This window comes from Camelus ferus, chromosome 7 (assembly GCF_009834535.1).
Source record: "Camelus ferus isolate YT-003-E chromosome 7, BCGSAC_Cfer_1.0, whole genome shotgun sequence".
In the NCBI taxonomy this organism is placed as follows: Eukaryota; Metazoa; Chordata; class Mammalia; order Artiodactyla; family Camelidae; genus Camelus; species Camelus ferus.
In genome coordinates, this window is record NC_045702.1 from 40,832,893 (window position 1) to 40,859,420 (window position 26,528).

A 26,528-nucleotide genomic window follows, 5' to 3' on the forward strand; every position below is an offset into this window, starting at 1 on the left:
AGGTAGGTTTAGCCACTTTGTCGCTGTGGCGCAAGTAGTTAAGCCTGAGCAGGCATTATTCTGGCTCCCTTCTCACTCACTGCTCTCATAAGATTTGCTGTTCAAACATAATTGCTTCAAAACAATGTGTGATAGTCGCATTTTGCCTACAGCATTTTTTCATTGTCTACTCCCACATAATTGTCAAGCACAACTCCAAACTCAGTAATCCAACCTAAGGAAACCCACCTACCTGCCCCTCCTAAGAGAAGTGAATCGCATGACTGCTGAACAGCTCTTCAAACTCAACATTCCCTACCCTGACTGGTAGTCCCTTGGCCAACACTGATGTATTATTTTTTCATGGTTCTTTAAAATAATCAAAGTACATTCTGTGCGGCATAGGCTGTAACTGCTGAACTCTCTGCTGCCTAACAAGAGCACACCATCTTGTTAAAGATTTAAGAATTCAAAAACCCCTTGCTGACAGTAGATGTGCCTTTGGGTTGTTCAGGGTCTCAGTACAGTATGAAAGCAAATGGGTTTTCTAACTTCCTCAAGCACCTGAATCAAAAAATGGAAAATGAATGGATGAATGACTTATTCAAGACAAGACAACATCTGAAAGGAATATCATCTTTTAAATACTACTATAAATATATACCAGTAATACTTTTGAAGCTAAAGGGAATGCCCGAGCCCTCTGCTACACAAAACAACCAGCCCTTACCGATTTTCCCAGGAGAGTTATTTGATGTGATTTCATCAACCCCGAAGGACTTTTTTTCAAATACAATGATCTACCCCTACAGAAGGGAAAGAGATAGTGACCGTATCAAAACTCTCACGCAGAGCTCTTTGCCGCATCTACTGCAACAATGAAGACCATTCTCAGCAATCAGACTGTCGACATTCCAGAAAATGTCGATATCACTTTGAAGTGATGCACAGTTATTGTGCAGTGCCCCAGAGGCACCCTGCAGAGGGACTTCAGTCACATCAGTGTAGAACTCAGTCTCCTTGGAAAGAAAAAGAAGAGGCTCCTGGCTGACAGATGTGGGGAAATAGAAAAGAACTGGCTGCTGTTCGCACTACCTGCAGCCGTGTACAGAACAGGATCAAGGGTTCCGTTACAAGCTGAGGTCTGTGTATGCTCACTTCCCCGATCAAAGCCGCCACTCAGGAGAATGGTTCTCTTGTTGAAATCTGAAATTTCTTGGGTGCAAAATACATCCTCAGGGGGTCAGATGAGGCCAGGTGTTCCTTGTTTAGCATTTCAGGCTCAGAAAGATGAGTTAATTCTTGAGGGAAATGACATTGAACTGGTATCAAATTCAGCTGCTTTGATTCAGCAAGCCACGACAGTTAAAAACAAGGATATTAGAAAATTTTTGGATGGTATCTATGTTTCTGAAAAAGGAACAGTTCAGCAGGCTGATGAATAAGACTTAAGTTGTCCAGCTACAGAAACAGCAAGATGCCAGATGAATCTTCAGATTCATTTATGATATTTTAAGGAGACAATAAAAGCTCTATTGTTTTGGAGGGGGAAAAAAAACTCACGCAGAGCTTTGAGTTTTGGACTTCCCAACATGGCCACCTGGTGGCGCCCAAGTGCATCCCCAGACGTTTATTACGTTTGTTCTATGGAAGCATCTAGGATGCCAAGGATGAATCAGTCCAAAATACAGAAACGTGGTTAGGGGAATTTTACCCAAGGCTCAAGGGGTAGCTGAAGTTTCCTTAATCTATCATTTTCAAAATCTAGGGGAAAAAAACTACAAAGTTAGGGCAAACCTCGGAATCTCATCTTAAGAATCACTTGAAAGTGTACAGACTTATTCTATTGCCCAAGTGACAAATCCTTAAATGTGTTTCAGTAATTGCCTGCAATTTTTCTTTTTGGAACAAAACCTTTCTTCTATGAAAAGGATAATGCTTTAACTAATACAAGAAAACTTAAGATTTCTTTTTTTTTTTTTTCACCTGGATGGAGGAACTCACTTTACAGGTTCCGTACTTTAAGTGGTTATGTAGAATCTCCAGATAAAACAGAACCATCCTTGTCCATATGCTTCTAGAAAGGTAAATCAAACTAATGATATTGTAAAGTCAAAACTGTCTAAATTTTTAGGAGAGCTTAACCTTCTGTGGTCTGAAGTTCTATTCTTCGCCTTAATGATAATGTGATGTACACCACATAACCTCAAACTCTCACCATATGAAATTCATACAGGAAAACTAGTGAGGCTCAGATTAACTCCTTCTCCAACAGACTTTACCTTGTCATGTTTCAGTCTTGTCAGCTATTGTCAGAACTGATATGCACACAGACACGTGCCCAACAGCTATAAGCTGTACTTCGAAAGAGACAACATCAGACACAACCCTATATAATACAAAACCAGGAGACAGCGTGCTGAGGATGCCTAGGCATCAGCTTTGGAAAGGTCATGTCGAGTACACTCAGCCACAAATATTGCTCTTAATCTCTAGGGTATATACTCATGGATTTATGATTTCCAGGATAAAGTCACTAATGACTCTACAACCTGGACATCCAGTCCCACTGGAGGTAGATAACCTTAAGGATCAGTCAGTAAAAAGCTTTTATAAGCACACAGCTCCGAAAATGGGTAGCTACTCAAGTGTCTATGCAAGACTTTTAGGTTGAGATCTGTGATTAGGATTTAACAGTTTATCACTTGTCTCCTTTTATTACTTCTCTTCTTTTGTGTGGGTCAAGGTATTCGATTATAAAGTGACTGCCATGGTTGGTTTTGCCTTTCCCTTAGCTGTCTCTTTCCCATAAACTCTTTGAATGCCCTCATTATTTACCTGTCTCAAACCACCGCAATGGCTGCCAATTTTTCCAACAAGTGGTTGGACCGTCTGTCTTTAGACCCCGCTAATAAGACCTCCTAACATATCTGTATATGTCTTTGCTGAACCTAGGCCCCCAACCATTAACTGCTGTTCCTAAAATCTACAAAAGCCTCACAGGAATTCAAGGAATGTGAGGGAGAAAAAAAAGACTGAGACTTATTCTCCTGGTTAGGTCTAGGCCAACTAGGAAACTGGATATAAATGGTTTCAAATGTTTATTACATTTGTAATTATTCTCGTATTTCTTGAGTACATTCAATATGTGATATCCCGCTGTTTAAATATTACTATAAGCTGTTAGCTCAAACCAACATCTAGTGGATGATACCACATCAAGAAGACATGAAATTCTTCATAGCAGCCATGGTCTTGGATCTGAGTTTGATCACAAGATGGGAGTGAGCATTTATAAAGTTCCAGCTCAACCACGTTGTAGACACCAAAGGAAGGACCTCAGCAGCCGGTATGAAAGATGAGCGTATCACCAGCTACTCTGCAGCTGAATCACACGATTCCTTGGAAAAATTACAAATAACTAAAATTGCCTTCCCTGGTACTAATGCAGTCTGCTTGGTTGCAAATTGCCCCCTTGGTAGTTTTTAGCCAATCAGCGTGCCCAGGGACAAAACAGAAAGTTTTGTCATTGCTCCCTTGACTGAGAATGTTCCCCCTATAAACCCTGCTTTGCCTGTTTGGCGGCAATCTGTAAACCACTGATCTCCCTTAAACATGAGTAAGTGTCAGCTGTGCTTTAATCTAAACTAAATGTCTCTGAGATAGTCTTTGAGGTGGGTGATGTCAACATCCAAGATAGGGAGTGAAAGCAGGGAGGCTGTTCTGGAAAGGGGTTGTTTGGAACATTCTGTTTGTGGTACTTGTAGAACATACAGGAGAAAAAGGAAAAAGATGGAGGCTGGGGCAGAAATTAAGAGTTATTAACATGTGTGGACAATTTTGTAATAGATTCCTCAGTAATTCATAAGGTAAAGACGGTGAATCACCACTGTCGAGGAGGAAGAAATGTTCTTCTGGTTGGTCTAAGAATGAAATTGACTTGGCACAGATTAACAGGAAAAAATCAAACCAAAGTTTAATAACATATACATGGAAAAGCCCCAGGAAAACTGAGTAACTGTCCAAAATGACCAACATCCTCACCTTAAATATCACCTTTCACTGAAGACAAAAGAGGATGTTGAGGGTTGTGGTTTGGGACCTCAAAGGGGAAGAAGGTAATTCACATGAAGATGGAAAAGCAAGTGTCTGGTAAACAAATGTTTGCTGGGTCATGCAGAGACAGTGGGACACAGAGAGGAATTTTAACAAATAGAGTTTGCTAGGTTCCTCTCAGTTTACTCGTGGAGTTCATACTGTAGTTACTATGGTGATAGTTCTCTTCCCGGAACAGGTCCTCTGTCTACACTCTTTAGGCAGTTAGGGAGTAGGTCAATAGTTCTTCGTGAGTCTTTTGAGCCTTGATTGTTTTCAACTCAAAATAATCTTCATGCCAAAGAGATATTTTGGGGTAGCAAATTTGGCTCCCCTGTTCGACCAAATTATCTACACCACCATCTGAGGGTTGTCTGAGGAAGAGGAGCCAATAAAGAGGATGGAATAGAGCTATCAGAGGGGAATTGGGGAGCCTGTTCACAGGGGTGTCTGGCACAGGACTGGGGGATTTCCAGGAGAAGGGACCGAGCCATGGGATGGAATTAAAGAGGAGCAAAGAAATTTATTCTATCACATGCGAAGTGCTGTTGATTTTTAAGACACCTTAACTTCAGAAATGCTGAAAACTGTGCATCTTAGAATTGATGAAATACAGCAGAATGTGGGCTGAAAAGGAAGGATTGGATTTGGAAATTAGGAAGTCGCTGGTTAATCATTTCACTAAATTAGTAAGTGCAGAACTGGATGGCTGTGGGAGTGTGGATGTGGGAACTGTTTGCTGACCACTACTTTACAAAATGGGAAGATGTGATGAAACTTGAGATGAGGCAAGTGTCGACTGAAAAAAAATGCACAACCTAAAAGCTGAGAATTATATTTTATTTGACGGATTTTCTGAGGACTTCAAACCTGGAAGTCAGCCTCTCAGAATAGCTCTGAGGGACTTCTCTGAAGAGGTAAGGGAGGAGCCAGGATACACAGTGGTTTTTGCAACAAAGACCGGGTATTGGGAACATCAAAAGATTACTGTTAATTAAAGAAAACTAGATAGCCCAAGTTAATGAATTTAGCACTTTTCTGTGTGTGGGAGGATGCAAGAGTCTGGGCTCATTGAAATCATTCCTTTGATATGCACTGTAGCTATCTAGGGCCAGTATCATCTTCTTTCACATCCTGAGGCCCCTCAGGGGGCACCACTGAGGGTGGCTGCAGAGGCTGAGTGCTTGGCAGCAGGCAGCCAGTTTATCTCCATCGTGAGTTCCCTCAGGGCTCACCATTGAGGGCCGCTGTAGTGGCTTGATGGCTGCAACATCCTTTGTTTACTGATATGGGGAGGCAACATTTTTCACTCAAACTGGATTTAAAGGAAGGTAATTTCTATATGAGGAAGAGTTGAGCTTTGAAAGCTAAGAAGCTGATGGAGAGGCAGAGACTAAAGGTCCATGTGGGGCAGTCTAGGGTAGATTAGAGGAGGAGGACACAGCTGTGGAGTCAGTAAGGGTGGGGTTTAAGTAGTGACTTTTCTACTTACTAGTTCTCTGAGCCTGACACCTCACTTAAACCCTCTGAGCCTTGGTCTACTCACTTGTAAAAGCAGGGTAATCATTCCCCTACCTCATGGAGTTGCCAGTATGTATTAAGTGAGATTATCTACTTAATGAAGTGCTTGGCACAGTGACCAGGACATATTAACTGGATCTACTATTAAGAGATTAAGAAAGAGCATAATTGATTGGCCAAATCCAGGTAGGAAAGGATGGAATCAAGTTCATAGGTGGAGGAATTAGCCCTGAAAAGGAAGAGGGATCCCTGTGTACTGGTTCTAAAAGATGTCCATGAAGTCTTTGATCCCCCTTCCTTCAAGATGGAGCGTAAATCCTCTGCCTTTGAGTGTAGGTGGCACTTAGTGAACCACCTCTAACTAATAGAATGTGGTGGGAGTGACGACGTGCAACTTTGAGAGTAAGTTACAGAAGGCGTGGTGCCTTCCATACTTGTTCTCTTGGGTCACTCATTCTGGGGGAAGCCAGGTGATATTTCATGAGAACATGCAATTCAGTGACGAGGCCCATGTGGTAAGGGATTCAGGCTTCCTGCCAACAGCCGTGTGAGCGATCCATCTTGGAAGTTGGTCTCCTAGCCCCAGACAGGCTTTCCCATGAGTGTAGCCCAGCTGACATTTTAACTGCACCTTCATGAAAGACCCTGAGCCAAGCTCTCCCAATTAAGCTACTTTAAAATTCCTGACTCATGGGAACTGTAAGATAATAATCATTTGTTCTTTTAAGCTATTAAACCTGGGGATAATTTGTTACCCAGCAACAGAAAACGAACACACCTTCTTACTCTGAGGCAGAAGGAAATTGGAGAATCATAGGTGAGGATATGCATGATATGGAAAGGCGAAAAGGTAGATGCCCGATGCCTCTATTTTCTCTTAAAATTAAAACACAAGGCATGTTATTTGCTGACCACGAGGTAGCTGGATGAGATTGGCAAGGGAATGGAAGAGCCGTGTAAAAAAAAAATAGGCAGGAGAATTGACTAGGAACACAAGTAAGATTCATGGTTTTCTTTTGTGCCTCTCTTTATGCCAAATCCAGCTGCAGAAATCACACCTGCTATTGGAAATAGATCAGACTCCATGCAGTGAGCCTTCATCTCGAGTGTGAAATTCAGAGACATTGCGGCCTGTCTGGGCCAGCCCCAGGGACTGCCTGTGTGGGCAGACTGCTAGACTGCTGCTGATGAGTTCAGGGCTGAGGTTGGCTCAGGCTCACCTTGGAAAAGTACTCCTTGCCAGCAAAAATGATTTGCAACAGCCATATAGAGCCTAGCACTTTATTTAGGAAGAGGGATAGACTCAGAGGGAAATATTACAAGAGAAATACCAACAAGCCTTGTGGACTCTGCAGCAAGCATAGGGGAAGCAAGCATAAGGGGAAAACCTACAGTCTTTGAATATCTCATTTGCATTATTCTTTCCTCCTTGGTCCATTTCCCCATTATCCCCTCCTCCCTGGTTATTAGCAAGGGAGCCCTGGGAGTTCTTATTTAGCTAGCTATCCATCTTTATCTCAAAACAGGACGGAGCTCCAGCACATAGAAGAGACAGGCTAGGACTGCCCCCTCCCAAAGTTATAGCCCTGGTCTCTAGACCCAAAGACCTACCAGGAATTGAATCACTGCATCCCCTTGTAAAATGACAGATCCTGCTGTCCTTAGGAGCTTAATGCCTCTCTCTATTGATTCTGTTTTCAAATTGGGAAACTGAAACTACACTGCAAAATTGGTATTTTTCTATATTACACAATAGAATCAATTCATTCATTCATCCTTTCACTCAGTTATTCTGTTTTATTTAGCAACTCATTATTGAGTGCCTACTCAGTAATGGGACAGGCATGTACTAAGCGATGAGGAAAAAAAAATGAATTCTGTGGTCTTAAGGAGTAGCAGAATGGCTTGTTGGCACATAGTAGACACTCAATAAATTTCTGTTGAAATCCTGCCCTCCATGGGCATCATAGTCTAGTAGGGGGAGGAAGTGTGTTAACAAATAATTAAAATGGTTTTAGGGCAACAGTAAAAAAAACAAATCAAGTATTATAAATATAGAGCACTGTATCCACCTGGACATTAGGAATGGTTTGATAGAGGAAGTAACATTTGTTTTGATCTTGAACAAGTAAGAGTTTTCCAGGAAAGGAAAGTAGGAAAAGTATTTATAGGCAGCCCAGAACTCACAGGTCTTGTTTTTAGCAGGATTCCAGTCTAATCCTAATTTGCTAGTATTAATAATAACCAATGTTTTGCTGGGTTTCAGTCTTCTGGGTTTATTTTTGCTTTTGTTCCCTAGGCAGTGATAGGTTGGCAAAGTTAGATGCAGAACAATTGTATAAAAGGGATTATTTTTAACAGAGTGGATGAAATTAATTCAAGAAAAAAAAAAGATGTGTTTTGAGTTTTTTCCTCAGAGGTATTTTAATTTCTTATAATGTCTCAGCCAGATGGAAGATAGTCTTCCTAAAAATGGGCTCCCTATTACCTCTAAACCTTCCTCTGGCTGAAAACTCAGAAAGCACCCCTTGTTCAATGCCAGACTAGTGCTTACTGTTATTTGTCCTCTTTGGAGCCGTTCAGGAACCCATCAGATACTGTGCACAATAATCAGACTGGCAGAAGGACTTGGAACCAACAGATATAATAATCTAATTTGTCATCATCAATTCATTAGTGATTATACACATATTGAGAAAAAATTTAATTACTTGACAGCATGGAAAATCATATTACACCAAGGAGTAGAACTCAGTAAGCCAACAGTTTCCTCCAAATTGGACTTTAGAAAGAACTCATTTGCATCAGAAAATGTGAATCAACACTGACACTTAGTAAAATGTTTTAATGACTAAGCTCAAGCATTTTGTTTCAAGAAGCTACTGGCTTAATAACACCTGCCACTGTTACCATTGCTAATTAGGTATGTTTCCATAAGTTGTCCAGCCTGTTCTATTAAGCCTGTAAACTGCTTTGACAATCTTAAAGGAATGAAGAAGGAACACAGTAAAGAGGATAGGAAATAGAGCCAAGGAGCCCAATCTTTTTCTAGTTTAATTGAGAATTTTGGATTCCATCACGTTGGTCCTCAGCCTTGCAATCAAATTCTTATTTTCACCAGCTTGCAACCATTACTGCATTTAATAGAGGTTAGTGAGTATTTTCATACATAATTCTTGATTATCAGGTATTTAATCAGCAAAGCCATGCAACATTTTGGTAAGTCAATCCCATGAGAAAATGTTATTATCCACAAAGCCAGGCAGTGGTAACCAGAGCAGTACAAAGATTTAGAATCTTCCCTTTCTGGCTAACCCACCACTGCTTGTCTTCAATTTTCTGGATAATTTCGGATTTTATTGAATATGATTCTTCAAGAACTGAACAATCATCTTAAACCAAGGCCAGACTGTTAACACAGAGCAGCCTACCCCTCACTCTCAGTAATATGCTTTCCACATTAAAGGGATTCTGTGACCATAATGGTTTGGGGCAGTCAGAAGTAAACAGAGCTCGTGAGGTTTCTGTACTACAAGCATTCTCAGATTTCTTCGTGTAGTAGAGGCCATCGTGGATCTCCAAGAGGAAATAGAGAATATAATTGTTTCCAGCTCATTTGACCACAGAAGCTGTTTTTGAATGGGGGACCGTCTGGTGGGGTCCATGTCCCACAGAGCATACTTGGGGAAATACTGCTTTTCACGTATATTTATGATTCTGAACATTCCTCATCATTAATGAAGCACTGGACACAGTAAAAAAGTAAAAAAGACGTTCCAGGGAAGGAGCAGCATCTTAGTGATGGCTGACTTTCGCTTCTCACAACATCCACTGAGCACCTACAAGGGGCAGGGTTCTGGCACCATCCCTTTCAAAATGGTAAGGGTCTCACATTCCTTGAATGCAGTGTACATGGCAATAGGAGTGTCCTGTTAGGGAGACATATCAAATCCATAAACTCCTCACCCCCACTTCAGATCAAAGGAATTTGATGTCCAAGCTATCTACCAACGTTCTCCTGTTACTTTTCACAACCACTAATCAGAAACTCTTGGAAACTCCAGGAAATAAAAGTTTGTGGGGTTTTTTTTTTTTTTTTTGCAATTTTTCTTATTGAAGTGAAATTCACATAACATAAAACTAACCATTTCAAAATGAAAATTTCAGTGACATGAGATACGTTCACAATGTTGTGCAACCACCACCTCTTGCTAGTTCCAAGACAGTTTGAAAATAAAACCTACCCATTAAGTAGTAAGTCCCCATTCCCTGCTCCCCCCAGCCCCAGTAACCACCAATCAGCTTTCTGTTTCTATGGGTTTACCTATTCTGGCTATCTCATATAAGTGGAATCATACAATATGTGACCCTCTGTGTCTGGCTTCTTTCAAATACCATAATGTTTTTCTTACGTTTATCCACACTGTAGCATGTGGATGTAGCACCAACATCATTCCCTTTTATGTCTGAAAGAGGTCCTGTTGTATGGGTGCACCACCGTGTGTTTATCCCCTGATGGACTTTGTGTTGTTTCCACCTTTTGGCTATTGTGAATAGTACTGCTGGGAACATTCATGTAGAAGTATTTGAGTATATTTGGGTATATATTCCAGGAGTGGAATTGTTGGGTCATGGAAATAAAATTTTGCCACTACAATTTTGTGGCATTGTAGGGCAAATCAAATGGTTCCTATGATTTAGCTAGCTTGACACATAGTTTTTAACGCACTGGGAAAAGATGCATATAAAATGCACTACCCACAGGAAGCTTAGAGAATGACTTACTGAAGCAAGTTTCTTCTCTATACACAAAACATACCTATTTCTCCCATGAATACTGTTCATGGTCAGTGAGCCATTTGAGTTTCTGTTACTCAGCTGTATAGAGTGTCTGTTGTCTTCTCAGCCAATAAGCGTTTAACAAAGACAATAAGTAGAGATGCCTTTTGGTAGCTCTATTATTGGGATGTGTTGTACCCATGTGAAAGCAGAAAATAATGAAGAAGAAAAAAGGTTGACACCAGCACTAGATCAGCTCTTCTGGAAAGATTTTGAAATACCCAGAGTTGTATTCTAGTCAAGTAAACCAGCTTCATTTGAGTGTAAGTTTCTGAGAAGAGTTAATTATCAGTTAAATATTGTTGAATAGACGAAAACATGAATCCTGGGAACATTAATTGAGCAGAGAACTCAAGCATAGTTCTCACTTTCCGAAAATGTTTCCAAATGCTTAAACCAGGCCCTCCTTCCAAAGCCAGGCTTCTTATGGCGACTTAAGAAGAGCTTGGATCTCATCTAATTACTATACATGATATTAAGAATTTACTGTGTTTAAATTTCTTTCTAGGAAGAAAAGAATGAGGTCTATCATCAAGGGAAACATTGGGATTTTCATTTAAATAAATTACATTCTAAAGTGTTATTACTTATATTACTCCTCTTACTAACAGTAAAAAACGTAAAGCAAATTTGCTTTTTACATTTTAATTTCAGCTGAATTTAAAGTGTTACAAATAACAAGGACATGTAAGCTGAGAAAACGAATATATTACGATGCAATTTGTCAGACTTTAACCTTAACAGTAGTCAGTCTTGAGAATGGTACCTCTGGATCTAATGTTCCTACGGGAAATGGCATGGAGATAGCTGAATTGTTATATTTCCAGGACCTTCTGGAAGTGATTTAAGGTTGGCAGTAGGGTCTAGCATGTCATTGTCCTAGAACATATGCGTGGCCTTCTTCAAAACCAGATTAGGGAAATATTCTGGTTCTTGTATCTATGGACATCTCAAAGGGCAAAGAGGGAGCATCCAGATAGGCACCGCGAGATCCTGCAGCTTTGGGCCTCACGGGATGAGATCATATCCTCCCACAGAGCAAGGCTGACTTGATCTGGCCTAATTATCTGATTGATATGTTGAGAGATAGACCTACTTGGAAATATATTTGCTGATTCAGTTTTCTCTTTAGGCAATTTATTTAGTCATTGCCCTCTTTTTATCCTTGTGACATTAGATCTCTGGATATTGACTTAAAATTCCATAAGAGATGAATTTAATAATAAATGTATTTTTAAATAATAAAAATTATACAAGAATACATGTTCAAATAGGCAAAAAAAAAAAAAAAAAGAATACAGAATGAAAAGATAGTAGTTTTTTGTTCAACTTGTTCCCATTCCACTTCCATTTCCCTTCCCACAGGTAAGCACCATTAACAGTTTGATGTGGGCCTTTCCAAAGTGTATAGTTGTAGATACAAACATAGAGATATCAAAGGAGACCATTTACCCACACACTAAATGATAAACTTTATTGAAACTGCTTTTCAGGGTTAATCTCAAAACCAGAATACAGATTACCTGTCAAATTACTGAGAAATTATTGCCTCATGAAATTTTACTATTTTTCCCCCAAAGCATTTTGGATTTAACATATTCTGGCATGCTTCCCTGTCATGTGTCAGACCATAAGCTGAGAGGCAATATAAATACCACCATGGCTAATAAAATTTACACAGGATTCCGTATGTTAAAGCATTAGTATAGATTTTAAAATCTTCCATTAGCGCTGAAGTGCCTCTCAGTAAGTCAAGGGAACCTGGAAAAAAATAATAGAGGGAAAAAGATCTGGGAGCCTGTGCAAAGGGTAGGGAGCTTCTGCCTCTGGTTGAATCGCTCAGCAAGGATTGTTATTGACCTCCGCTGGGGTCAGCACTGCAGGCGTACAGAAATAAAAGGTGTGGTCCCTGCCCACAGTGGGCTTACTATCAACTGAGAAATCAGACCAGACAGACAGAATGGGGTCAAATAACAGAGGCTTGCACAAGAGCTTGAACTTGAAAAAGTGATAAACAGCAGGCAGCCTCTAAAGGTTTCTGCGCAAAGGAGTGACACAATAAAAACAAACTGAAAGACTATGACTCCGCTCCTTGGCATCCCTTCATTGCCACCCCCCACCCCCCACCCCCGGCCCCGTAACTACTGCTGCAGTTCAGGCTTTCACACCCTTGCCTGTTGCAGTGAACTTGTATCCAGCCTCCTCCCTCCCTCCCTCCCTCCCTCCCTCCCAGTTCAGCCTAGACACAGCCACAAGAACACAAGTTTCCAAAGGTACGGGAGAGCCCCTCTCTGCTCAAAAGTAAAAAATGTCTCCCCTTTGACCACCAAAGAGTGTGAACTTTTGACTGCAAAATTCAGGGCCCTCCCATAAACTATGCTAAATGTCCAGACTTATCTCCCATTTCCTGATATAAATCCATTGCTCTATTGCAATTGAACTACTTACCAATCCCCAGACCCACTTCTGTCCTGTCTTCATGTGTTTCACACCCTTACCCCATCTCCAGAGAAAAACAGAGTCAGGGAAACCAGCCAGGAGGCTGTTGCAGTCAACCAGGTGTGCGATCAAGACACTAGGCAGAGGGAGGGGAGTGTGGGAATGCAGCGGAGGGTGAGAACAAGGGAGTAGCCACAGATCATACCTATTAATTGGATGTAGGATTGGAAAGAGAGCAGAGATCAGTCAGAGGTAACTCATTTTACGTTTTAGGCAATGACAGAATTCTCAATAACTGCTTACACCACATCCTTGTAGTTGTTGGAGGTTGGTGTTTATTTCATACTGCCGGTGTAACCTGGGACCACCTATAATTGATAATGATTTCTCTCTTCCTTAGGTCACTAACATATTTATTTAAAATAATACAGGCAGGGCAAAATATTTTGGGAGCTAGAAGTCTTCAAGACACACTCTAAAATATTATTCTGGGATTAAACATGCTGCTTCCCACATGATGTATTTATACTTAATAAGAATCTTTTACTTCATAAGCAGAGTGGTTTGGAGTAAAAGAGGTATGAGATTATCTAGTGAAAACCAGACCTTGGTAACTGGATCTTGGTAACAGCTCCAGACTCAGATTTCTCTAATCTCCTGTCTCCCCTTAGGCTGTGGTCTACTCTCTGTCACTCAGTCACCTTCCTCTTCTCATTCTGTCTGTGTCAACGTGGCTGAGACCAGCTCAGAATGTTACAAGCTACAGTCTAGGCATCCAGAGAGTAACCTAATCCTTTCAGACTCAAGTTTAAATTCTCACAGAAGAAAACTAGAATTAGCAGGTTCCTTTTTTTTTTTTTATTAAGAATTTTATTTTACTGTAGTACTTAGAACCCACAGTCAGTCAGACAGTCATCATCTGTCTCATAAGAGATGTGAGGTATCCTGGGGAGGGGTGGGAGTGCCTTCCCCAGGGGGACTGAAGGTGGCACTGGCCCTCGTTCATTCACTTTCTGTGTCTTGTGATTTACTTAATTTGCTTGGTTAAGTGGATTTCCAGAGAACTAACTAATTCTCACAAAGATTTCTGCAAAGAACTAGACTGAAGCTTGCAAGCGCAAGAAAAGAAAAAGGAAAGGGACAGAGCTGATATTTCTAACTTTGGAACAAGCTTTTCTCACCTCCATAATGACATAAAAATGATGATCTAATACGATTTTACCAAGTTAGCTAGAAAATGGAAATTTGCATGACTATTTGAAATAGGATTTTTATACCATATGATATCACTCATATGTGGAATTAAAAAAAAAGACACTAATGAACTCATCTACAAAACAGAAACAAACTTGCAGACAGTAAACAATCTTATGGTTACCTGGGGAGAGGGAGTGAAGGGGATAAATTTGGAAGTTTGAGATTTGCAAATGTTAACCACTATATAAAAAAATAGATAAAAAACAAATTTCTTCTGTATAGCACAGGCAACTATATTCAACATCTTGTAATTACCTTTAATGAAAAAGAATATGTAAATTAATATATGTATATATGCATGACTGGGACATTGTGCTGTACACCAGAAATTGCCACATTGTGACTGACTATACTTCAATTAAAAAAAGAGATTAAGAAAAAGAAATGGATTTTTATCCACCATTATTTATAATTAATTTTGCTCTACACTTCTGTTTTGCATTGACATGACAGTTAAAATACTCATTTCTAAAATTCCAATTTTGTGGATATTACATCATATATTTTTGATATATATTATTATATATGTAGTGTGTGTGCTCAAAAATTTTAATGATACAACAAAAGACTTTAAGTCTACTGGATTAAAAGACGGCATTTGGAAGAAATCTGACCAATTCATTATCCTTATTATCAACTGACCGAATGATAGTATTATTATTTCATAATATCCTTATAAATAAGATAGAGATTGTACTTGAAAGTGAGTTATTAATAACCAGTTATATATCAAGACCATGAGGGCTTTACAATTCGAGAAATTTAGGAAGCAACACCCAGCAATGACTCTAGACTCAGACTGCTTAATCTCTGCTTCAGTCATCGCTAACTACAACCTGGGGCAAGTTAGTTAACCTACTGCATCTCAGTTTCCTCAACTGTCAAGTAAGGAGAATATTAGTAGTTTCTGCACAGAGCCATTTTCAGGGTTGAATGAGCTCATATATGTACGAATTTAGACTAGTGCCTGGCATTTAATAAGCACTCAGTGAATGTTAACTAATGTTAACCAGGCTTTGGTTAAATGTGATAACAACAAAAACTCTTGCTGTCTGCTGCCTCTTGTTGGCCAACAGGGGTCAGTACATTGCAGTCTACATGGGGAAGCTAAATAAACTGCTTCACGGGGGTAGAAAAAATTTTCAGTGTTTAAGGAAACATCAATGCTTCACTTCCGAAAATTTTCACAAAACGGTATTGAGAAAAATCAGTCACCATAAAATTAAGCAATCAGTGAGAAGTATAAGAAAAGAAGTCAAATACCTTAAAAAATCATTAAATAATAAATTCATTTTAAATGTCTAAAAGCAGTTTAAACCACAGAAGGACATTTTAAAAAGTAGTGCTCCGAAGCAGAGATCTTGGGAATTCTTGCTGCATTAGACTGCTATCTTGCCAAGAAAAGCAACTTGCTCACTGAAATGACCAAATATGTATGTCAAGTTCTGCCTTGATGTTTGGGGAGCAGGAGACGGTCTGAACCTTCCTATCTGCAGATTATATAACAATAAAGTTACTGCTTATTGAGTGCTCCTATATGTCAAGTGCTTTACAAATATCACCATTTTTCTTTTTATTCTTTTTACTTTTTAACATGAAAGTGTTCAAATATATAGAAAAATAGAATAAGTATCCATATACACACTCAGTTTAATGTTGAACACTTTTCATATTTTAATTCTTCTGAATTCTTTACAAATGTAGATATCAAACGTTTTAGCCCTAAATCCACTAATATGTGTGTCTAAAAAGAGACATTTTTCTACATAAGCACGATGCCATTATCAGATCTATACAAAATTGTCTAATATCATCTCATGTTGTAGTCTGTATTCAGATTTCTTCACTTGTCCCCCAAATATCTTTTATATCTGGTTTATTAAACCAGGATCAAAGACAAACCATTGCATTTGGTTATTTTGTTTCTTAGGTTTCTTTTAATTAAAACAGCCCTCCCTCAGTACTGCTTTATTCTTCTTTTTTTTTTTTTTTCTCTTTTTTATGACACTGAGTTAATTTAAGAGACAACCATTTGTTCTGCACGATATCTCAGCATTTGTTCTGGAGTTTTCTAATTATTTCCTTCTATCTTTGTAGTTTTTGCTTGATTATACTGAGGTTAAAGATTTTTGGAAACAATACTTCACAAATGATGCTGGTGCTTCTTATTGTACCACATCAGGGGACACATAATGGCAGATTGGTCCAATTTTAGAGATGATAAGATCAATCTAGGTTAAGGTGGGAGGGGACCAGATTTCTTCATTGTGGTTTTCCCCTGATTACTGGCAAGTAATCCCTGGGGGACAATTTGTCTTTATGTGAATATCCTGTTCTCTATCTCACTTTTACCAATTGGTTTCATTGATGACCCTGGCATGAATCAATTATTTTTAGGGAATGCAAAATGGTGAATTTCTAATTCTGTCATTCATTTTTACATTATTTAGCTGGCATACTTTTGTAAAGAGAAGTTTCCTCATCAGCTGGGGCCATTTGGTTACCCTGAAATACAGCTGCAACTAGAAAAGCAGGAAAAATGTTTATTTTCTTAAATCACCACTTTTTGGAGTAAAGAGTTCATGTAATAGTCACTACCAGCAGTATGGCAAAGGAAGTTTTAAAAAATTGTTGTATTTTACATTTGGTTTACTCTTCTGGGGAAATGAATTTTATATGCTTGACATTTTAAAGCAGTTGCGGTTATTATTTTTGATGCTCAAATTGTTCTAACTTTGGCCAGTAGGCATTCCTTCAAGCCGGCTTCTGCGTCCTTTTCAAACGACCTTGTTTTTTAATACCTCCTGACTTTCTGTCAAAAGATGTTCCAAATGCTCCTATTATTTCCCAGCGCTTGACCTGGCATCAGCCATTTCTCCAAGGAGCTCTAGTACCTTTTAGTAGGAAGTGGTAGAGATCAAAATCTGGGTGCCAAGTATAGTCATTGTTTCTAGGACCTGGGTTCATATTAACGGTTTCATTTCGTGTTAATAACATAGAGTTTTTATGTCATTGTTATTATCCTTCTTTATATTTACACTGGAGCTTTTGCACCTAATAACATTTAACAAAATTACTTTTAATACTTACTCCAATCCTATGAGGCAGGGGAATCACACTTTATGTTATATAACTTGTGATCAAGTTATGTTATGATTTCTATTTTAAAAGGAGGAAACGGAGTTGAGAGGTACCCGAGGTGTCCAGTAAACAGCAGCGTCGGGATTTGACCGGACACACTACTTCCATCAGGGAAGGGAGCCCCTGACACTCACAATAGCTTCTCCAGGAAGACAAGGGTGCTTAGTAAAGGTCTCAGGGAGACGATCAGGGCTAAGGGTGCGGGAACCAGCGTGTGGGGTGAACAGACCGGTCCTGACTCCTCCAAACCCAGAGGGCAGGAAGCGGGAGAGCTGCCAGATGAGAGTACCGTCTGGTGTCAGGGGCGTGGCCAGAGCCGCGGTTTCCCCTCACATCTGCTGAAAACTCCCTCAAGAGCACACACAGCCAGGGAACCACACACGCTCCACCCAAAGGTGAGAAAGCCGATCTAGGACCGGCGCGCCAAGACCTTGAAACAGAGCTTGCAGGACCTGACCCCCACCCCGCGTAGTGCCCGCCCACCCGCCAATCAGAGGGAACCTTGAGGACAAGGGCGGGATAACTGAGAAGCGTATTCAATGAGGAATCAGCCCCCGGTCGACTCAGGGCAGAGTATTACAGAGTCCAAGCAGCGAGCAAAGAGAAGAGGGTGAGCTGACCAATCAGAGGGGGGCAACTCACAGCGTTGAGTCCTGGCAACCTATCAGCAAAGTGCTCCCAGCCGACTCACCTGGTACCAGCTTCCCGCCTTTCCCCTAACCTCGGGTGCGGCGGCGCCGCGGTCCCTGGACTGGTCATCGGCCACCGCGCTGTGCTCATCGTCCTCTCCTCACACTTCTGCTACCGACCCTAGGTCCGTGCAGACGTCCGGTGGGACATGGCGAACGTGAGCGGCGAGGCCCTCCGGAACCAGGAAGAGGAGAGTTTTCTCTACTTCGCCTACGGCAGCAACCTGCTGACGGAGCGGATCCACCTTCGAAACCCCTCCGCCGCGTTCTGCTGCGTGGCCTGCCTGCAGGTCAGTGCTCCCTGCCCGGCCGCTGCGACGTCCTGTGCCGCCTCTGCAGACGAGGGGGTCAGGATTTCGAGAAGTCTCTTTCTCAGGACCGCGCGTCGGCAGCACTGGGCCAGGAATGCAGCTCTTTCTGATCAGAGCACATCAGGTCCCCTGCAGGACCCAGGCCGCCCCACTGGCCCTTGGTTCTATGCTGGACACCTGCTGAGCGGTGCTGTGCCTCCCGCACCTGTGCCTCCCAGGCTGCCCTGAGCTCCCCTTCCTGATATGCCCACCAGCTGCTGGTTCTGCCCAGATCCCACCTCCTCTCTGGTGTCCTCTGACTTGGGGACATCAGCACAGAATCCATTCGGTTGGTCCCTCTGAGAAGCCATTTCTGCCCCAAGACAGGGAATCAGAATGCTTTCTGTTCTGTACCTAACTTTGCTCCAGGACTTGTCGCCTGGTTTTTGTAAAAACCCGTTTCCCTGCCTTTTGTTCCAGATCTGAGAGAGCCTGAAAGCTGGAGCCCTGTCTTATTTATAGTAAGGGCTGTGCTCAGTTAAGTCAAGAGGCTGAATGAACCATCGCGCACCTTGGTAAAAATCAGTGCGCTCAGTACAGTCCATTTATTCCTTTAGCACATATTCTTACAGCACTTAACCTGCAGACACAAAGATAACGCAGTTAAGTTCTCTACTTTCAGGACCTCCCAGTCTATAGGAGAGACAAGCAAACAAAGTACATACAAAGCCTTCTGACATTATTGAACCAGACAAACATGGTCTCTGCTATTGTTGTCAGGGTTCTTAGTTGCAAGCAACAGAAGCGGCTGATTTAAGCAGAAAAAGAATGTGTTGAAAGGCCGCTGAAGAGCTCACAGAATGACCAGGAAGGTAGGACCACAAAGCTGACAAAACAGACAGGCATAAAGGGAGCTGTAGCACAACCGGTATCAGACAGAACCAGCCCAGGAGGCTGCTGCTGCACCACCGCTGAACTTGGTAAGCATGGACCCTGCATCCAGCATCGCCTGCTCTGGACCCTGCCTGCCACTGCCACTACTCCCTGCGGTTCCTGAAACCCAAATGTGGCCGCCACCACCAGGGTGGAGTTTCTGCTGTCCTGGGTCACTAGCTTCTAATTCGGAGCCCTAGGTGGGTGTTCTGACTGGCTGTCTTGGCCATGTACCCATGCCCTGACTTCAAGCAAAGCTGGGAGAACCAACTTCTGGCATTTGAAATTTCAAAAATGGGAGGTGGGCTCTGGCACTTTCTACTCCCCAAACTCATAAGGTAAGGAATTCTCCAAATGTGGGAAAGAAGTTCAGATGTTTATAGTTGGGATGAAGTGAAGAGCTATCAAACAAACGATTATTCAGTCACAAATATGGTTGGTCTTAAAAGGAAACACGTTGCACCTTCCTCTCAATTTTGCTCTGAACCTAAAACTGCTCTGAAAAAAAAGCTCCCCTCTTTTTTAAAGGAGACACATAGGATGCTATCGGAGTATATGACTTGGGGACCCAACCTAACCAGGATGCTCAGTAAAACCATTCCTGAAAATGTGATTTTTAAGCTGAGATCTAAATGACTGGGGAGAGGGGAGGAGCAAACAAATAGAAGGAATAGAAGGTACAAAAGACCTCGGGAAAGAAAAAGCCTGGATCTTCTAGCTAGCGTGGCTGGAATTTAGTGTGTGAGGAGGATGTAGCGTGGGGACCAGAGAGGTCGGGAAGGGCCACATGTTACAGGACCACAGAAGCCAAAGAAGACGTGGGTTTTTATCTTGAAAGCAGTGAGAAGACCTCGGCCGAATTTAGGCAAATGAAATGCCAGATTTACATCTTTGAAAGTTCATTCTGGTTGCTGTGGAAAATGGATTGGAAAGATGTTGGGAGCTCAGTTAGGAAGTTTTTGTAGTAGTCCACACTAAAGATGATGGTACCTTGGAGTGGTAGCCATGGGCGGTAAGTGAGTTTGGGAGATACTTAGGAGAGAACAATGTTAAGCCTTGGTGACTGTGAAAGGAGGAGGAGATAATGGCGATGACTAAGGTTTTTGATGCAGTGATAGTGGATGCATGGTATCAATGTGGATGATGGTGATGTTTGTAAAGAGAAGAGGAGAATTAGGTTGGGAGTGAAAAAAAAAAATCAGGCTCAGTTTGGGCATATAGTTGGCCCTTGAACAGTGGTCAAGGTCAGTGGTGCCGACCTTTCGCCCAGCCGAAAATCCGAGAACTGCCATCTCTGCTTCAAAAACAAAAGAGTTGATAAAAGACTCACCCAAGGGTGGGAAGCTGGAATAGTTTGGATAGAATCAAGGCTCAAGTCCTAGTTCTTTTGATTCCACATATTCTCTGTTTCAATCTCTAATCGAACACAAGCTTTTCCATGTACTTAGTTTTAATTTAATGATCTGTAAAATGAAATTGCAGGTACTATATTTATTTTAAAAATTCATGTATAAGTGGACCCATGCAGTGCAAACCCGTGTTGTTCAAGGGTCAGCTGAACTGAGTTTGAGATGCTAATTATATATCCAAGGGAGCAGAAAAATATTAGTGAACATTTATTAAGTGCTCACTATGTTCTAAGCACTTTTGAAGCTCAGAAGAGTGATCTGTGCTGGATTAAAAGATGACTGGAATACTGGATGGTATTTGAAGCCACTGGAGGGGATGAGATTGTCTTGAGCAAATTGCTGAACAGAGAAAAGGACCTAAACTGAGCTCTTAGAAACTGCAACATTTAAAGATCAGGTAGCAAATGAGGAGTTGGCAAAATGAATAGAGGAGATCTAGGAACAGTGTAAAAGCCAGAAAGGAGACAGATCAAGACAGGGAGGCTAAGTATGTCAGAAGCAGCTGAGGAGTAGAACAAGACAAGGAATGAAAATTCCTAGTTCCCAGTGGGGTTGTGACTTTTATCAGACCTCCTGGTGTCTTGCCAGGGATCCTTGGTCCAAGAACATCTAACATACCAGTTGAAGGTACTGGCCACTTGAACTGAGCTTTTTTTGTGAGATTGCTGACAGGTTTTTTAAAAAATAAAGGTGACAGAGATCAAATGTAAACTTTAGGTTTATTATCTGGTTCAACCTTTTTTATTTTATCATTAAGGAAACTTAAGCTCTGGAAAGATGGAAAGAAATCTTCCTAAACCAAAGAGCCAAGAAGGATTTTTAATCTTCCTAGCTTAGCCCTTTGATTACCCATCTCTGTGAGGGAAGAATCCTAAAGTTGAAACCTTGACTCCATTACTTATTAGTTGTGAGACCTTAGGCAAGTTGGTTAATCTTTTTAAGCCACAGTTTTTCTTTCTGTTAAATGGGTATAACAAAGTTGTTGACAGGATTAAAAAAATGAAAGCCCATATAAAGCTCATAGTACAGGAGGGAGGGTATAGCTCAGTGGTTGAGCACATGGTTAGCATGCACAAGGTCCTGGGTTCAATCCCCAGTGCCTCCATAATAAATAAATAAATAAATCGAATTACTTCCCCCCTCAAAAAGAAAAAAAAAAAAAAAAGAAGAAGAAAAAGCTCATAGTACAGTGTATAGAACCCAGTAATTTTCCAGTAAGCGTTAGCTGCTCCTATGATACAGATATATTAGTACAATTCATGAATATGAATATTAGGTTAAGTTCATAAGTATACAAATGCCAGCTCCCTTAGGGCAAACACAGTGATATATGCTAGCAGGGTGCTCTTACATACAGACAAGTAGAAAGAATGTCATAACCCTTTTGTAGCCATCACCCAGCTTCAACAATTATGTACACTATGATTGCTTCTAGGTTAAAATCTTTGTGTATGTAAGTAGACTGCAAGATCATTTTCAAAAATGAAAATAGTTGTGTTAAGGCATTGGGATTATGGAGTTTATTTTCCCCCTTAAACCTCTTGTTTATGCATGTACCATCTCAGCATACATTTTATTTTTAAAGAAAACTATGAAAAAATACAGTCTGTGAGAGTTGGGTCCTTGTTTGTTTATCTTTGTATTTTCCATAGCTTCTTATGCCTAGAAGGAACTCAAGGTTTATGTTTTAATTGCATACAGTTCAAGGTAAATCTTTTTTTTTATTTTGAGGAGGGCAGTTTTGGTTCAAGTGGATATTGATGATTTCACTTTGGTTTCTTTTGTAGGATTTTAAGCTTGACTTTGGCAATTCCCAAGGCAAAACAAGTGAAACTTGGCACGGAGGTATAGCCACCGTTTTTGAAAGTCCTGGTGATGAAGTATGGGGAGTCGTATGGAAAATGAACAAAAGCAACTTAAGTTCTCTGGATACGTAGGTGGCTTCTAATTATATATTAAATAATCACTGATTTAGAAAGGGGATCATGTGCAAGGATGTACATATATGTGTTGGTTTTTCAAAACCATATACTGAGGACGTATTCTTTGTATTTTAAAGTTACCCTAAAAGGTGTAATGTTCATTTCCCAAAAAGAAAAGCCTAGAAAGGTCACACTTTCTGACTGAGATTTGGAGAGGTGTTTGTAGTAATCTCTTCTATAATAGATGAAAGTCCTTATTTTTATATGTTTCATTTTTTTAAAGTAGCTTTGTAGTTTCATATTGTGAAAAGGCATGAAGAGTTTTTATAATTGTTATATACTTTTATTGATTTCAAAAGCAGTTCAGTTTTTATTAGAGCCAATTTTTAAAAAAAATAATTCTTTAAGGTGGCAGTTGAATCATTAAAAAAGTAATAATGAGTTGTAAAAACTTTAAAACACATTAGAAATGTTCTGATGCTTTTTACAACTAGAACACAAGGATTATGTGGCAGAGCATTTAATACAAAGAAAGTTGGCAGAAAAATGTAGGATTTGAGAAGAGCAGACAAGCATCTGACACGCTTGATACTTTAGGTCACTTGCAAATGGGAATGAGCCTTCCTCTCCGGGTGTATAGTCTTTTCTCTGGCTGGCTGTTCTCTTGCTGTCAGAACACACAGTCCAGTTTTTGTAGCCTGGAGATTAATGTTTCAGGGTTATACATCTTGAATCAAGTACACTGATTTATGTTTTTAGAAAGCATAAACGTAGAGATCTGTTAGAAGTATATGAAGTAATGTCTTAAGCTTTCTAACTGAAATGCTAAGCTTACTTTGGATGTGGTAGTGTTTACAGTATGTTCTCCTCTGTCCCAGAATCCACAGGGAGCAGGTATAGCCATACACAAGTAAAAATTTTAATCCCGTAAACTAATTTGGCTAAGTCAAGTATGACTAAAATTTGACTGTTCTGGTTTCAGGCAAGAAGGGGTTAAAAGTGGAACATATGTCCCAATAGAAGTTAATGTTTCTACTCAAGAAGGAAAAGAAATAACCTGTCGAAGTTATCAGATGAAAAATTATCAGAGCGTTCCTCCATCACCCCAGTATAAAAAGGTATCTTTTTAAACTTACTGCTTGCAAAAGACTTGTGGTGATTCCTCATTAGCTTTTACTGAGCCAAACTAAGGAATATCTTGTTTTCAAAAGGCTTTGTGTGTTTGTGATTCTACATGAACAATTCATTTTACTGAAAATGTTTTTTAGTGCAAAAATGGTAGTTATTTACTGGAAGTGCAAATTCAAAAATGTTCAGATTTATTCATAATGATAGAACTATGTTCCTAAAACTTTATTTAAAAAAAAAGCTTTTAGAAATGTATTTGAGTCATAATTCTAGACATGTTTTTTCTTTCTTAAAGTAGAAAATATGAATATGAACAGGAATGTATTTTTTGATAGGTTTATCCTACGCCTTTGCTTTTGTCATTGTTTTTCTTCCTCACAAAACGGTATTTCAGTGAACATCAAGATTCATTTTATAGGGAAGAAAATATATTTCCTACTGCTGAAATGTTTTCCATTTCTAGATGGAGAGAGAAAAAAAGAGTCACACTGCTTTTAAAAATCAGGGAAGCCACTCCTGCAAGCACAGGAAAAGAATTCAGGACAGAGAGCCCAACATCCCTTTTCAGAAACCCAAACTTAGGTACTTGTTGGCAGGGCCCATCAGGACATGACACTCAGAGAGGGTGACCCAGTTCCTGGGCCTAATCTGGAATTTTCTAATACGGAACCTAGAGGAATTCTCCTGGGATGGATCTGGGAAGTACCATTGAACACAGATGCTGTGTGTTCCCTCATGTCTAACTCAGAGGTAGACTCCAGGATTGAAGTAAAACTGCTCCCTGGAAACTTAAAAGAAAATTTTTTTTGAAAAGTGGTGTTTGTTTCTTAAAAGATCATGCAGATTCTGTATAAGTTTTTATCTTAATGGAAAAAGACTTTAAATCAGATTATTGAGTACAGTTGATATCCCGTAAGAATGGATCGTGTGGCTCTGAAAGCTCCCTGCGCCTTCATGCTCGTTGTGAGAGGACTGGCTCGCTTCGCTGTTTCGTTCTATAAATTGTTTATTCTAGAATTATCTAAAAGCTAATATTTCACACTTTGATACTTCAAATACAGCTGTGGTATACTAAATTAAATTATGTTCCTAACTAAAGGAGGGCTTCTTGTTTATTTTAACTATTTCTAGGTCATTTGCATGGGTGCAAAAGAGAATGGTTTGCCACTGGAGTATCAAAAGAAGTTAAATGCAGTAGAACCAAATGACTACAAAGGAAAGCTCTCAGAAGAAATTGAAGACATGATCAAAAAGGGGGAAACAAAAACTCACTAAGACATAATAGATATGCTCATATATTTTTAAACTTTAGAACAGGGACCTGGGATATCTCTCTATTTAATGCATTTTTAACAGTGCTCTGAAGGGAGATCTCACTTGGGCGAATCCTGTTCTCAGACTATAAAAAGAAACCGGGTTAGAAGTTAGACCATTGAAAAGGGGGCCATGAAGCACGGGAATGCACGACACGGAGATGTGAGTACTTCTGTGAACCCTTAAAGTTATTTTATTGAGTTGATCTGACATGTATTTTTGCTCTGTGACAAAGGATAGATTTGCAGCTTAATGGTGGTGCTGGTGAATCACTCTGCTCTGGGATTTTTTAGTCTGCTTCATAAGAGCAAGCAAGCTGCAGAGACAGCTGATAATAAAATTTGACAAATTTAAAAGATGGCATACTGTTCTTAGAGGAATAAATGTATTTGTGGTTTAGCCTGTATTCCCTACTGAAATACTACATTTTATTTTGTTAGAGAGACTCATAAACAGTCACACATACTGGGTCTGGCCTTGGCCATGTCCAGTCTATGCTAGAGGATTATCGCCCAAACTGTGGAACCAGACAGCCTAGTATCGATCGTCAGTTCCACTACCTTCCAGCTGGGAAGCTTTGGGTTCTTTGACCGTGCCTCAGTCTCCTTGCTTGCAGATGGAGGCCAGCCCAGATACCCATGTCTTAGGATTGTTTTAAGGAATAAATATATGTAATAAGCTTAGAACAGAGCCTGGGCTATAGTAAGTATTAGCAATCATTATTGTTCCTATTGAAGAATTTGGTTGGTACAGAGCCATCCTTGGAACAGGATTTTAAAGTAGGAAGAATCAAGACGATGAGGGGTAAGTGTTTCCTGGAAGCTAAAATTTTATTTGGCTTATCAAGAAATGGTCATCCTCTTACTTATTGAATAAATGGAAGAAAGAAGAGTCATGAATAAAACAACACTGGTTATCAAAAAATCTCATGTCTCTGTGAAATGCGGTGACCTGGACCTTCAAAACAGGCTATTAGAATGAGAGTGAACTAGGTACAGGAGCGAAAAATAAAGATTTGGTTTTCACTCTTGGGAAAAAGGACCGAAGGACTTTTCAGCTACAGCTGCAATTCTGTCGTGAGGCTGAAGCACAGACTACAGGTTAGACCATGTTTTATAGCTATTATGCCTCACTCTTTTCAAGTATACCCTTAAATATTCCAGTTTTCTTCAGTTCTTAACTCCTCCCAAGAAGACCAGGTTTGTCTGTGACCCGGAACCTAGTTATGGTGATACAGTGAGCAAGACTCAGTTTGGCTGTAGATACTAAAAATTAAATATTACTCTAATCTCTCTCTCTCCTACCTAGTGACAACTTTCACTGAAGAAATTTAAAACATTAACAATAAAACCTTCATGTTGGCCTTTTAACAAAAATCTGTTAGTTATAACTTTTTCCAGTCGTTTTCAAGGTGTCCCAGCAAATGTCATCTGTAAGGAATTTCCATTTCTACCAGTGATTTTGACCCTCTAACCACAATACAAGCAGCTCCTGGATACTTCATAGCAAACATAGTTTTTGAAAAGCATTTCTGGGCTTGCAAGAAAACAAGGAAAATCTTCAAGCTGTGCC

The 26,528-nt window shown here is 40.2% G+C and overlaps 1 protein-coding gene and 1 pseudogene across 3 annotated transcripts in view; both read left to right on the forward strand.

Moving 5' to 3' along the window:
* GGCT (gamma-glutamylcyclotransferase) overlaps positions 1-25,880 on the forward strand; it is a 54,474-nt gene extending 28,594 nt beyond the window's left edge. For 2 of the 3 annotated variants that reach the window (XM_032483773.1, XM_032483774.1), the window contains exons 2-5: positions 18,086-18,250; positions 22,380-22,525; positions 23,497-23,632; positions 24,774-25,880. In XM_032483773.1, coding sequence (XP_032339664.1) covers positions 18,110-18,250; positions 22,380-22,525; positions 23,497-23,632; positions 24,774-24,917 — 567 coding nt within the window. In that variant the 5' untranslated portion in view covers positions 18,086-18,109 and the 3' untranslated portion in view covers positions 24,918-25,880. Of the gene's footprint in view, positions 1-17,843; positions 17,966-18,085; positions 18,251-22,379; positions 22,526-23,496; positions 23,633-24,773 lie in introns of those variants that run through there. The other variant, XM_006185484.3, reaches the window with a different exon arrangement.
* LOC106729720 lies at positions 839-1,477 on the forward strand (annotated as a pseudogene).
* Positions 25,881-26,528: the final 648 nt, after the last annotated feature.